The sequence below is a fragment of the Fundulus heteroclitus genome, chromosome 22 (genome assembly GCF_011125445.2).
Source record: "Fundulus heteroclitus isolate FHET01 chromosome 22, MU-UCD_Fhet_4.1, whole genome shotgun sequence".
Lineage (NCBI taxonomy): Eukaryota > Metazoa > Chordata > Actinopteri > Cyprinodontiformes > Fundulidae > Fundulus > Fundulus heteroclitus.
Window position 1 is genome coordinate 29,560,434 of NC_046382.1, and position 14,892 is coordinate 29,575,325.

General features: G+C 38.9%; 1 protein-coding gene across 1 annotated transcript in view; it reads left to right on the forward strand.

Moving 5' to 3' along the window:
* The window catches only part of rgs7a (regulator of G protein signaling 7a), an 82,306-nt gene that overhangs the window by 49,417 nt on the left and 17,997 nt on the right, over positions 1-14,892 (forward strand). The window contains exon 4 of the mRNA XM_036126725.1: positions 5,125-5,175. Coding sequence (XP_035982618.1) covers positions 5,125-5,175 — 51 coding nt within the window. The remainder of the gene's footprint in view (positions 1-5,124; positions 5,176-14,892) is intronic.

Genomic DNA, 14,892 nt, shown 5'->3' on the forward strand with positions numbered 1-14,892 from the left:
TGACCTGTCCCCTCCCAACCCACATAAAGGTCACAAACAAAATGGTAATACTGGAAAAGGGAAATATCCTTTTATAAAATAAAGGTTTTGTTTTGCTTCTTTCTGTTGCTGTTTTACTTATGGTCATGTTTGTGTTACTTTGTGTTGTTCTCATTGTTTCAAAAAGGGTATTATACTACTAATAATAATAATACTAATACTACTACTACTACTACTACTACTACTACTACTACTAATAATAATAATAATCTTTTTATGTTTCTGGATTTCCTTTGTTCTATCATTCAGTTCTTGTAAGTTTAATCTTCAATCTGTGTTATACAGTTTAAAAGGCAATTACACCAAACACTGTGGAGATTTACATAAACTTCTGTATCTCATAATAAAAAAAAATATTCCAAAAAAAATCCTCTTATTATTCCGGCAAACAGAAATAATTTTGGTAGTCTTCACTGAATTAATGTCAGATAAAGAGACAAATGAAGATGAAAAATGTCATATGCTCTGCTCTTTCATGCATGATATCTGGTTTCACCTTTATGTTACAACCACAAGTGATTTTACTTTCTCAATTCTTGTTTTTGCAACTAGTTATTCTGCCGTTGGTGTTTGCTTTTGACTTTGTCTTTTTGGGTTTTTTAGTTTATCTTTAAAATATTTTAATTATAAAGTATTAGGTCACATTCACACATGCCCGTTCCCCCCTAACAACTTTTAACACATCCGGGTTGACCAAGGAAATCAGACGTGTCTGGACATCCTTGAAAAAAGGAAATGCTCCAGAAAAGAGAAGGAAGACAAATTGACAGAAAAAGGAGTCAGAATGGGTTTAATGTACAGAAAGTCTACTCCTAGACCAATGTTAACACCTAAATATGTAACAGGATTCCAGTGCAAACAGTTATATGGTCTTTGGTTGATAGAATAAAAGTGGTATTAAGATTGATGCCATCCCAGTGAAACAATGACTGGCTGAAGAAAATTAACAAGTTTCCACAATAATCATTGATATGGTGCTTCATGTCCGTTAGAGATGCGGCTCAGATAGCAGTCTTTACCTCTATGCTAAATATGCAGGTGGCCATTTTCATTCCATCAGTCAAAAGTAAGTAATTATGAAGTAGTTTTTTCAACATGATGATTGCATCTTTCTATTGAGCAAAGACCATAAAAACATTTCTCCTGGAAACAGATTAGGTAAATGAAGTTGCCATCAAACTGCCTGGCTCATAATCCAGCTGTAACAAAGTATGGTGGAAAGTGAAACAAATGGCACATGAGGTGCATGAATGTTTTGTATTGGCTTGAAAAGAAAAGCCTGGGAATCTCTGATCACGATTGCAACTGAAAGGTTGTGCACATTTCGTAAAAATCATAAACATATTTTTTTAGCGTAACTTGTCAAATTCTTAGCTCCTCTTATCTAAACTGTGTGTGTGTATCTATTAATAGTGGAGAGATTCATTAAGCTGAGCTTAATCGCATCATCAAATTACTCACATTGTGGCTTAAGGACATGTTTTAGAGCGGCCATTAAAACCGGCCAATCTCCGTTCTATACAACTTTTGTTTGCAGTTGTAAAGGCCTTTGGGAAATGTCAGAAACATCTAGTAAAGAGGGACAATGTTTAAAGAGGCTGACATACGTTGTGATTACTATGTCTTTAAACAATCTGGGAAAGTCACAGCTTTTTAAACTTCTTAAAAGTTAATTCACAACATTTGAGTTAATTGGAGGAACCCCTGGGGAAGCACTTTAAAGCATCACCTCAAACACACTACTTATTTGTGTGGTATTATAATAACATCAAAAGAAAATAGATGTCAGGAAGAGAACTGTGGACCTCTATTTCTAGGTACCTAAAGACGCCCTGTTCATCTGAAGGAAGAGGCCATTACTACAAAGGCAGCATAAAACCCAAATTGCTGGTGGCAAAGCACTCAGGGACAAAGACCTTAATTTTTGGAGACATGTCCTGTGGTCCTTCTGAAAGTAAAAGTGAAGTGTTTTGACAATTGTTAGATGGGGAGGACAAAGAGGAAAACTTTATACAAACAGGGCAGCATCATGTGTGTGTGTGTGTGTGTGTGTGTGTGGGGGGGGGGGGGTTGGAGTCGTCATCACAAACCCTTGACCCCCGTTCGATACATTTCTTTGCAAAGCTGTAAAGGTCTGTTAGACGCCTGCAAACCTTACCCATTTTCATCAGTCCTATAATGAGAAATATGGGTCAAACTTCCAGCAATGCTCGCAAACTGCAAACAGCGTTGGGTCCTGGGGGTCAACTGGGGCGGGGGCTGGCACTTCTGCTCTCCCTTGGAATAGGGTGTGGGGCTTAAGTATGGAGTGCAGGGTGTGGGGGAGGCAGGGCCTCCGGGTTTGTGGGGTGGACTCTGATTGGCTAGCCCATTCTGACTGAGTTGGCCCCATCTCGGGGTTGATGGGCTCGTGGGACATCAGGGCTGATCGAGGTTGGGGGATTTGGGCATTCGTGTGATGGTGGTCCTTAGTGTCTAGGGCTGGGTACTCGGGTGTGTGCTGACTCACTCCTGAGGCTTCTTCGTGGGACATGGTCTCTATGGGTCTCTCGGGGCCCCGTTGGGGAGCAGGGTGCCACCAGGCCTGGGTTCTCTGGGCCCATGACTGGATCAGCTCTGGCGTAGCTTGCTGCAGCTCCCTGGGGCTTTGACACTGTGGCTGTTGGGGGGGAGGGGGGAGGGGGTTCCTGGGGCGCTCCTCTGCTCTGCCCTGAGATGGGAGAGGCAGATATCCCTGTGCTGGTACCTATTGCGCACCTTTGCTCTGGGGGCCCTTTAGGGCATCTGGGGTTCTGGTTTCCCCGACGTCTGCCTTGGCGCTCTGGTGGGCTGGTCTTTGGCTCCTCACAACCACAATTGAAAATTTTTCTAATGGACAAACCGTCCATATAGGAGTGCACTGTCACAAACATTTACAGGTGGTTGAATTCAGGTACTTATAGATTCACTTCTACACAGTAAAATCCTATCATTAAATTTGGTGGTCACAATATACATCTTGTATTAAATTATGCTATGTATTCATTCATATATTCAGTGACGTTATCAAGGCATTGGCTGTTTGTACCTGTAATACTTTATTGGTTGGTTTTGGTGTTCTTTTCTTATCTTTCTTTGCAGGTGTAAAAGCAGACTCAGAGGATGTTATCTTGTTCACTCTTTTTCCTCTATTCGTGTCACCTTTTATCCCTTCTAGCATTTTGTCTCATCTTCTTCTCTTGCCTTACTCTTTGTCTACCTTCCCATTATATATATATATATATATATATATATATATATATATATATATATATATATATATATATGTATCCATCCATTTTCTAAACCGCTTAATCCCTCATGGGGTTGCGGGGGTTGCTGGTGCTATATATATATATATATATATATATATATATATATATATATATAAGCATGGAAAAAACCATAACCTTACAGTTGATTTTTCACATTACCAGTGTTAAATTCAGCTTTTTTTGTAATTGTTTACTTAAAATGTCTTTTTCTCTACAATAGTGTTAGCTCTGCGATATACTGTACTGCCATGTCCAATGAATCTAACAAGCCTAAACACAAGATGCTGTGAAGTTAGTCTGCCTGCAAAAAGCAAAAGTCAGTTTTTACAAAAACATCCCCTTTTTATTTGCCTTTTTCTCTCTGATTGCCTTCTCGCCTTCTGATCGCCTTCTCTGCTTTTAAGCTTCGTTTATATATATATATATATATATATATATATATATATATATATATATATATATATATATATATATATAAAACAATTTTACATATCGTTGGCGCACCAAACTGTGGATAAATAGATATCTGTTCTTCATGAGTGTCTCATTAGTGTGTGTAGGAGATATATTGTGGCACTTCGTGTCAGCTGTGGTTGTGGTGTTTTTTCATTTGACTGAGCAACTGATAGAAGGCTAAAAAACATTTCTGCAGCTATTTTCTATATGTGCTCAAACACGCGTTGAGGTCAGCCAACAATCATTTTCATCTAAGCTCTTTCAATGTGGAGAATATTCAAAGATAATACAGTGACATATGCTCTCTGCTTTCTTGTACTTTGTAATATTTTTAAATGTCCACACATAATGGCAACTGCACATCCAAATGTAAAGTTATGGCATTATTCAATATAGAATGACACCTTGTTGGAGAATTACTTATGCATTGTATCCGAGCCCGCCCTTAGAAAGTAGGTCAACCGTCATAGTGTGAAAATGGGGTCGTGTTAATGATGTTAGTCCATCAAAAATCCAATCTATCTAGGGTATGGCCAAATGCAAGGGGATGCAATAGAAGTGACATATAAAGGCAAAATGCAGACACACAAAGCAGCAGACTGATGGACGTAAAGACAGCCACAGGGCTACTCTTCCTCGCTGCATGAATTCCCCCATGTCTCCATCTCACACCTTTTTCCTGCCTTCTGTGCCTTTGCTCTACTCAACACACCTTCACCTGTCAGCGTGACAGACAGTAATGATTGCCCGGAAAAATATATAGCCAAAGTGCTGAAGTCGCATGTTGTGTCGGGGTGTGAAAATGCCCGGGGGAGGGCAGAGGATGCTGTCATGTTTGTCTGAGATGTGAAAATGATTTAGCCGCATTTTCACCGGTAAAGATGCAAAATAGCAGCCATGATGAAAAGGTTTCACGTTACTCACATGTGGACAATCCCTCTTTCTCCCCTTTTCTTTGTTTATGCAGGTTTGCAGCATAAAAGCCAACCACTGACTTATTAAATGCTTTGAGTCACACAAATTCTGTTGTTATGCAGACTATAATATGTGCTTCAACCTGCCATTGTACCTGGTGTCATTTATATTAATGGTTTGGAGCCAAATAGAGCTAGCCTGAAGAGGGTGTCAGAAAAGAATATTGGATAATGGATGGCCTATTACCCACCTACAATGTGCAAGGCGAGATAAATTTGTATGCACTGATAATGAAGGGAGATGAGCAAGGTTAAGGGTGTCATTGTTTTCTGTTTCACTCACATTTGTATGCAAGCAGGTGATTTAGAGCATTGGGAAGATACATTGGTGATTCATATTTATGTGCTTTCTCTTCTTACAGGTGCTGATATTGTACAATGGCTCATGAAGAACCTGGACATTGAAGATCAAGGTAAATGTTAGTTATTGAGATGAACTACATTGTTTTAAATTTATAGAAAACAAAACCGAGGGCCTGCCTAGCTTGACCTCTAATTTAGTTATAATAAAACTAGGACCAGCTGGCAGATCAATAAATGTTCCAAAAGCTTAAACAGACAATTTAGTACACTCTTGCCATGTTTGATCATAAAAAAATTGAATTAAAATACTAAGATCCCATATTTGTCAAATTAATTTTGTTTTCATTTTTGGCAAAATGGAAACAATTTCAGAATAAATATTATAGCTGAAGTTTTGGCCTAGAATATATTTATATGCACTGCGTGATAAATAGGCACAGGAAAGTTTAAGATTTGAGGACAAATTATGGGATATAATACTATTTACACAAAACATATGAAAGTACTACAGATGCAATTGTCTTTTATTTAAAAAGTGTTGCCTTTTCTTACTCTAACATATAAATTATTAAAGTTATTTTAACATTATGTATTTAATATTGTACTTTTGATTTGTCATTTTGTTGTGATCCTTAGATGTTTGGATTTATTTATTTTTGTTTACTTTGTGTCACTGTGTTCAGAATTGTTCTGTTGTTTATGTTTTCTAGGTGTTACTGTGTGCATTCCTTTGTGTTTAGTTTCTTAGTCTGATTTTGACAGTCCATGCTTATTGTGACCAGAAATATTTCCAAATTGGTACATTTGAATTGTATTTAAGTCAGAGAAAAGTGTTGAACTGGTCTTTCAGCCAGCTGCTCAACAGTCCCAGTTGGGAGAGAGGCGACATGGCATTACGATACGCTCCAGACAGCTTTTTCTGGCATCTCATTAAAAAGACTTTGAAGATGCCATATTGCACACAGTTTGCATAAAAGAAAAACAAATCCTCAATGCAATGAATATTACTGGACTTCAAACGTGAATAGTTTTATCAGAAGTGTTCAGCTTCTTGCACTGAGCGGGTTTTAAAAGAATCATAGGGTATATTGTCTTGTAGTGCGAGGTGTAGTGTGGGTTGTTGTATAGAAAATAATTGGGATGTATTTAATTCAGTTTTTTTTTTTTTTTTTACATGCGCACACCTCCACTGCTGTCTGTTCGCCCTAGTTGCCCCAACCGTGTAGAAAACCTTTGGATTCAGTATCAGAATGTTATTTGTGCTACATGAACTACATTATTCATACTTTTCCAGGTCTCATAGTTTGCAAATATTCTCTGCGGACTCCCAATCCGCTGATCAAGATAATCAACTCATCAGGTAGATTTATTCATCTGGCTGTCTTCGCCAATGTGACTTTAGTGTCATAGTGGTTTGGCTGAGAAAGAACTTAACAGTGGGAGACTGCTTAGATATTTATTGGCTGCTAATATGTATCCCATGAATGTTGCTGTTTTAAATTGTGAAAATCAGCTGGTTAACTGTGAGCTTCAGTGTACGCCACATCAAGTGAAAACTTGTTAAAGTCCACAGCATTTACTTTCAATTTCCTTTCCTTTTGTTCTTAAACAGTTGAACACGGCACAATTCCTACTCTTGTTTTTCTTTTTGATATTCTTATTTGGCTCCTGAAACCCGAAAGGCTCAAATCACTGTTTCAGTTGTTCATTGTATATGTAGTAAAATGACAAATATAGGCCTAAATCCAAGCACTTATCTGAACTAACAATATAAAGGAAAGCATTTGGTGTAGTACAGCAGCACCAAAGCACTATAGTAAAAATGCTAAATGTGGAAAATGTGTTTTTCAGAGTTTTTTTTTTTTCATAAGCGGTTTCAGATTTCTGAAGTCAGCTTCTATTTCTGACAAATCAACACAGATTTTCTATGTGTATTTTATCATTTTTGTGCAAGAAGGATCTGATTGCTGCATGTTGTCAGTTGTCAACGATTGGTGACATTCTATGGAGGATTATACGGGTCAGAAATTTCAAGTTCTGTTGCATTGTTCGGTATAGCACCAACAATAATTGCATTTAGCAACATTACATTTATTGGTCACATGTTCTGTTGCACACATAAAATGTTTTCAAAAAGATTATCTTGGTCAGTTTAGTGTAAAACATCCTGTGACAGAGACCTGTCTGAAAACTTGTCAGCGAGCAAGACTCTCCGTCCCTACAGACTATTTCTTTTAGATCTGAGCACTTTTCCGCAACACAGGCACAAAACATGCTGTCTGTTAGCCTGCAGTGACAAACGGGCATGTTCTTTTTAAATCTAAGTGACTTTAGCTGAGGCCAACTCCTGCAGGAGATGACAAACGGCTAACAGAGATGCAATTAATTGGGCTCAGCACATCACAACAGCAGCAGCCGCAGCAAGTTTATTAAGTGAAGGCAAATGAGCTTATGCCCGAGCTGATTGGGGATCAAGAGTTTTTTGCTAAATGAACCCCCCAGATAATACACTCACACGCCCGTTTAACTCATTATCTTCTTATTTTAAAATCTCAGTATTGTCAGAACGATTTAAACATATTCTCTATTCTGATAAGTTCTCTAGCTTCCTGTCTCTGAGGCTGTTCTTTAGTAATGTTTTTGATCTCTTTTATGGTATCCAAACAAACCTTGGCTTTTACTGTAGTAAATGTCATTCAAATTCCAATCATCACAAGTTATACCATTAATCATTTTTGCGTTTTATTAACACACTGTAGAAAATAAGTGTAAAAAGCCTTAAAAATAATAAATATTTTTCACACAGTAGCAGAACTGAATCAATTAAAATCTTTCATCCATTCATCCACTTATCTGAGATTGGGTTGTCGGGGCAACAGGTCCAGGAGGGAACCCCAGACATCCCTTTCACCTGGAGGATCCCAAGGCATTTCCAGGCCAGATGGGATGTATAGTCCCTCCAGTGAGTTCTGGGTTCTCCCTGGGGGCTCCCAGGTCCCCCACACAACCATTATTGTCACATTTTGAGCTTGCCTAGACCACAAGTGGATTCTTTGTGCTTTGGTCAGCCTGGACTAAAACTGAGCTTTTAGGGAACAAACACATGGCTGCTAAGTACGGTGAAAGATCTATGATGGTGTTGGCCTTTTCAAATCTTGTGGATCTGGGAACCTTGCATGGTATTGTGAACGGTTTGAAACAATATTTTTTAAATAAACATGCCGGCTTCTGCCTAAGAAAAGAAGATAGATGTCATCAGGTCTTTAATCGGAATATCCAAAACATGACCAAATCCAAACAGAAATGGGTGCCCAGATATCAAATCAACCTTCTTTAATTTCTATCTTAGTCTCAAGACCTAAACCTTTTAGGAAATCCGGAGGGTGAATTGAAGTGAAGAGATCATAATTCTGTGAAAAGGGATTTTCAAAGATCCCTCTCTTAACTCCAGATTTGTGAAATATTATTTTTAAAAGCATTCCTGCTGCTACCTGCAAGTCCATGTCTGGCGAGTGGTACGATTAAGGAAACCTTCACAAAAAGTCTTACTGCAGCAAAACATTTCTAAATTTCTTCATGTTACACGGAGCAATCGTCTGGAAACGGAAAGCCACGGCCAATTACCCTTGGTGAGATTTGTGTCAGAGGAATCAAAAGAATAATCAAAAAAGTTTTCTGAGAGCCATGGAGCACTCACAAAGAGCTTGAGAAAGACGTGGAAATAACAGGTACATTGTTCCCATGAAAATAATAACTAATGCACTCAACGACCTCAAATAAGGCTGCACAATATTAGGATAATGTTAGAATACGATAATATTGGTGAATCTTGCAGAAATGATATGACTTAAAAGAAAAACAGACGATGTGAAAAGGGATTAATGTCTTTCTGTTTTGGGTTCATGGCAAAGATAGACCCAAGATTATTATCCAGCTGCTGCCCCCCCCCCCCAAAAAAAGGAAATGTATTTGTTCTTTCCCAAAAGAACAATATTTTTTTTTTTAATCAAAACACATTGCTTCTGGCTGATGGTGTCATATTTGTGTAGTGATCGCTGTAGGATCCAAAAGCAGAGAGACAAACGCAGGGAGCAGTTATGGGTGAATTTAATGAAAATCTAAAACTGACAAAACACTGGAGGGTGCAGGAGACAGCAGTAAAGGGGACAATGAGAGGAGCTTAAATACTGGGAGGATGACAGTTGTAGCAATGGCAGGGGTAGATTGACTAATTGATGGCAGGTGTGGAGAAGGAGCTGGAAGACCAACTGAGGAGAGAGAGTTAGTGGCAACAGCGGGCGAGAGAGAGCAACAGAGGAACAAGAAAGACAATCTAAATGTGACTGAGGATAGCTAGATACAGGGAATAAACTCTAAACATTACAGGAGGGACCTGAAACAAGGCTGATCTGATAAATACCAAAACCAAGAACTGTGTTAACCGTGACAGATGGCTGCAGTTTTGAAAATGAAAACAACTTAGTCGAAATTGTACATTGAATTAAATTCAAATTCAATTCTGGTTATAAAGTAATACAATCAAATCAAGCTCATTATGATGATAAGTGACCTCTTGAAGATCAACTTATTTTAATGTGAATAAATATTACCATGTTTGTATTTTCAATTATGCGGCGAGAAAACACTAAATATTTTCTGAAATGAAGCCGGAGATATAGTTGACTGCACAGCTCTGCAATTACAGAAGAAAATAGAAACTGTCAGCAGCAACTTTAGCATGGCTCCCCATGATATGCACTCACCAAAATGTCAGTGTAATGTACGCAAATAGGTTCAGGTGTAGCATACAGTTCTGTTTGTATCCTGCTTCACATATAATGATGAACCCTGCTGGGATAGCTCAAATTATCTTAACCCCACTGTAAAAAGGAAAAAAAAAAGGCACAAGTCAGAAGATCTATGCAAACCTTTTGCTACATCCTAATTTTGATAAGGGTAGACCAATTAACCGTAGTTAGAATAAACAAACAAATTAATGCAATCAACTATGTGATATTGTAAAGCATTTGGATAACTCAGGTAAAAATTGACTAAATGTTCAAACTAGAATTTTACCGTGCATTGTACATTGATGAAAATTATGGTCAAAATAAATTAATGCAGCACTGAAGTTTGCCTTGTAGATTATAACAATTCAGAAATGTACATAATAGGAGTTATATTATTAGCTAAATCACACTGGGCTAGTTGTTTCTTAAATAGCAACAGCTTTTACGTGAACAAACAAAGCTAGATAAACACCTGAGGGAAATTCAGCTGTAAACACCAATTAAACCAAAAGAAAAATAAATAAATAAATAATTATGATGAAGATAATATATAACAATATACTAACAACAACAACAACAGCAATAATAATAATAATAATAATAATAATAATAATAATAATAATAATAATAATAATAATAAAGAAAATACTACTACTACTAATAATAATAATGCCCTGCGACAGACTGGCGACCTGTCCAGGGTGTACCCCGCCTCTCGCCCAGTGAACGCTGGAGATAGGCACCAGCACCCCCCGCGACCCCATGAGGGATTAAGCGGGTCAGAAAATGGGTGGATGGATGGATAATAATAATAATAAATAATAATACAATGTGTTAAACTGTCAGATGTACCAGGTAGAGTCTGATACTGCTTATGGAAGAGGAAACAACAACACATTCTCTGAGGGAGGACAGAGGGCTAAGCCTGGGGAGGACGTACATTTCTCCATGATGATCTTTATCTTCTGTGTCAACCATTTTTTAAACCTTTTCCCCGTCAGAGTCATGATTTTCTCCTGCAGAGGGAAACTGCATAAACATATAACATTTCTCCGTCTACTGACCCTCCCCTCCCCCTTCACCCTGTGGACCTGACAGGCTTCATGGTTTTTAATCTTAATGTTTTTGTATATGAAATTTCTTACCAGTTAAAAACGGCAGCATAAGAACTCTATACAGCTTAGTCAGTGTTTGAAAACTTTTTATGGACGGGCTGAATTTGTCTCGTCAAAGGCGACAGTTATACAGACACATTTTATTTTATATGAGATGGAGGGCAATCTGTCCAGGGTGTACTCCAAAACTCAATTACCCTACACCCCAATCAACTCTCCTCTGTAATTGTCTTAGTAAAAATAAAAGCTGACAAGCTGTCTGCACATATTGATATTTAAATGTGGTTCCGAAGCATGCCACAGCATTGTTGTGCCCATCAGTGTAGAGCTTTTCCCAACTCTAGAAGCAGATGGATGTCCGTCCGTCGATCTAAGGGAAAGACTGCCTGTGAATTGTTTTGTAGAGAGGAAATCGCTTCTGCCTCTGTCCAAGAAAAACCCGGAGGACAAACTAAATTCAAGAAGTACAAGAATGGTTAGGAGAAGGTTGGTGTAAAGTAGTTTTTTTCTGACAAGTCAGTTCTGATTATTTTGGGACAGCTGGAAAAACAGAGAAGAAAATGCGATCACCAAATTGGGTCACACGCCTAGCAAACAGTCACACAACAAAATGCAGTCCACCAAAGGGACCAATTTCCGTTATGAAGGTAGAAGGCTTACTCACAATTCTGCCTCATAACGTTGGCCTGAATAAAAACTCATACCTGAAAGACAACCCTCGAGAGCATCCTGTTAAAACAAATCAGTGTCACTTTGGTGATTATCTGTTTTGGAGCCTGATGAAGCATTGTGTCACAAGACAAAATTAATAAAGAGGCATCTCAAATATTATTACGTCCAAATTTTCTTCCCAAGATCTTAACCTCATTAAGAAACTGTGGTGAAGTCTCAAGCACTGGGTAAAAGAAACAACAACGGTTAAATTATGTTCTCCAGGCTGTGAAGAGAAAACAACGGGCGACAATCCGTAAGAGTTAGAAGAAGGAAGTGGCTGCATAGTGACGCAGCTGGTAGCACTGTTGCCATGCAGCGAAGTGGTCCTCCGTGCACGCGTAGCTTCTGTTCAAGAACTCCAGCTTCCTCCCACAGTCAGAAAACATGCAACTTTTAAGGTTAATTGGTTGTTTGCCCTTAAGTGTTAGTGTGTGCATGCATGGATGGTCGTCTGTCTTGTGAGTCTCTGGATTAGCAACCTGTGTCAGGTGTACCTCTCAATTCAATTCAATTCAATTCTATTTATATAGCGCCAAATCATGAAACATGTCATCTCAAGGCACTTTACAAAATCAAGTTCAATCATATTATACAGATTGGGTCAGATTATACAGATTGGTCAGAAATGTCCTATATAAGGAAACCAGTTGATTGCATCAAAGTCCCGACAAGCAGCATTCACTCCTGGAGAAGCGTAGAGCCACAGGGAGAGTCGTCTGCATTGTACATGGCTTTGCTGCAATCCCTCATACCGAGCAAGCATGAAGCGACAGTGGGAAGAAAAACTCCCCATTAACGGGAAGGAAAACCTCCGGCAGAACCGGGCTCAGTATGAACGGTCATCTGCCTCGACCGACTGGGGTTACAGAAGACAGAGCAGAGACACAACAAGACAGACAAAAAAGCACAGAAGCACACATTGATCTAGTAATCTGTTCTACATTAGATGGTAGTAGCGGGTGAGCCGTCTTCTCTGGATGATGTCACAGTTAACAGAACGCCAGACCAGGTGTACCTACTCTCGCCCAATGACCCTGCAAGGATGAACAGTACGGACAATAGACTTATTATAATATTATATGTATACACATATATAATATTATATATTAAATACGTGTATAAATAGTTCTTTATAGTACTAAAAAAAAATGTCCGTACCCATCATTCTCTTCACTTTTCTTAAAATAGGAAACAAAAAGATGATACTATTAGCAACAATGGCACAGGAGCTAGGGAGTATGTCCTGTAGGTGGGGTGTTGCTGGTTTGAACCCCCATCTCAGCTTTATTCACCATACATGGAGTATGATGTCGATTCCACTTTGCTTTCGATGGAGATATTATTGACGTTATATAAAGAGGAAAGAAGGGAACTAAAAATATATATTTTTTTGCAAATATGTTATGCTACAAATCAAAAGTATACAGTAGTCATTCAATAGCTTTTCCTTTTTCATGACTTCCTACATCACAGATACATAGTGAAAGCATCAAAACTATGACTCAAAAGTATATAAAATGTAACAAACACAAAATATGAAATTACTCTAAACACCTTGTATGTTTTAGTTTTTGCAAAGTCCCCCCCCCCCCCCACCATCCTTCTCTCCATGTGCTTCATGAGGTTAGTCACCTGAAATAGCTTTCCACCTCTCTTGAAGGAGTTCCGAGTGGTATTAATAAGAATAAAGACAACCATCGAATGAGAAGGTGAGCTTAAACTTTTGACTGGCGGTGTATATACGCAGTCTTTTTACAAAAGATGATGACATGGCTGAATTAGTGGAAATATACTTGGTATCGATCTGGGAGTTCTGACTGTTGAGTTTTCATCAGCGGGGCCAACCCGGGGAAAGCAATTGTCTCTGTGGCGGCTTGCCCTCGGAAATAGCGCTCTGTAGTGCTGACCTGAAGATAAAAGTCTAAATAGTCTGCAGACGTGATTGCTCGTTGGAGTCTGTCCTGCTGTATGTATGAGTCAAACCTGTGATGGATGACCACAGGATAATACTGAAAAATGTGTACAAGGTAACATTGCTCTTAGACATCACACATTAAAGCTGAAGAGGAAGGGGTTGTGTTTATGAGTTAACAGATTTAAATAAAATATGAGTCATTATTTATTAATAAATGGAGCCTTGTCACAAATTGTAGACACAAACACACACACACATAAACCACACACTGTCAAGCAATCCTGTACTCTTAAAGCTGCAGCCGCTCCTCAATGCCAAGGGAAAAGCTGATCTATATTTATCCCTCACTCATGCAGCCGGTGTTTATTGGTGTGTATGTGTCAGAGAGTGAAAGGGCTGCGATGTATACGTTATAGGCACTAACTCCTAATTGTTGCATTCTCAGACTACGTAACTTTTTAACAGCCGCACACTATAGCTTCGCTATAAGCTAACAGACTGAAGCCGTGGCGCATAAGACGGCATAAAAATGAACCGCTTCCTGTGCCTGCTGGTAATGAACAAAATGTGTCAACACATTAAAAGAAACATGAGCCTCCGTGAAGGTGTTGCAGATTTACAACCGCAGGAAATACCTGGTGGCAGATGAGACACCCCATTGGAGGATGATGAGATGTTTTCATTATCTGATGGTTCTAAATCAGGAACAGTAAACCATGTGCTGTGCAGCGCCAGCGGGAAGCGGGTTTTCACTCCAACCAGGCACAACACCAGGTGATGTGACTGATGAGTTCCGCCTCTCCCGCTGAAGGTGGGCTAATCAGCTAGACCCCCGGCTGCGCGGTGTGTTGTTGGAGCGGAGGCCTGCCTATCCATCTGTCAAAGCACTGTCAGATGCTTTTAAAGCAGCAGTTCCTGATTGAGGGGCTAGTGCTCAGAGTAGTTATTTAGTCAAGGATGGATGTGAACCATGGAAATATGGGGGTGGGCCGTGTTAACCAACTAACCTGCTAAATCCAATATAATTATAAATCCAATATAATGTAGATGATTTTATTCAGGTGTGTCCTGAATAAAATGCCCTGCTTGTAGAGAAAATTGTGAAATAGGCAATGTCTATTTAACTGGACCCTGTGTGCACATTTTGTTCTTGCAGAAATGTTCTGTGTTAAAGCAGAAAACGTGGGGAGAAAGACAATAGTTTGTACCGTATGAGTTTTTAAAAAAAAAAAAAAAACTGTATGTGGTCATTTGCAGGAGAATTGGGATCAACAGAACAAATACAGAAACACC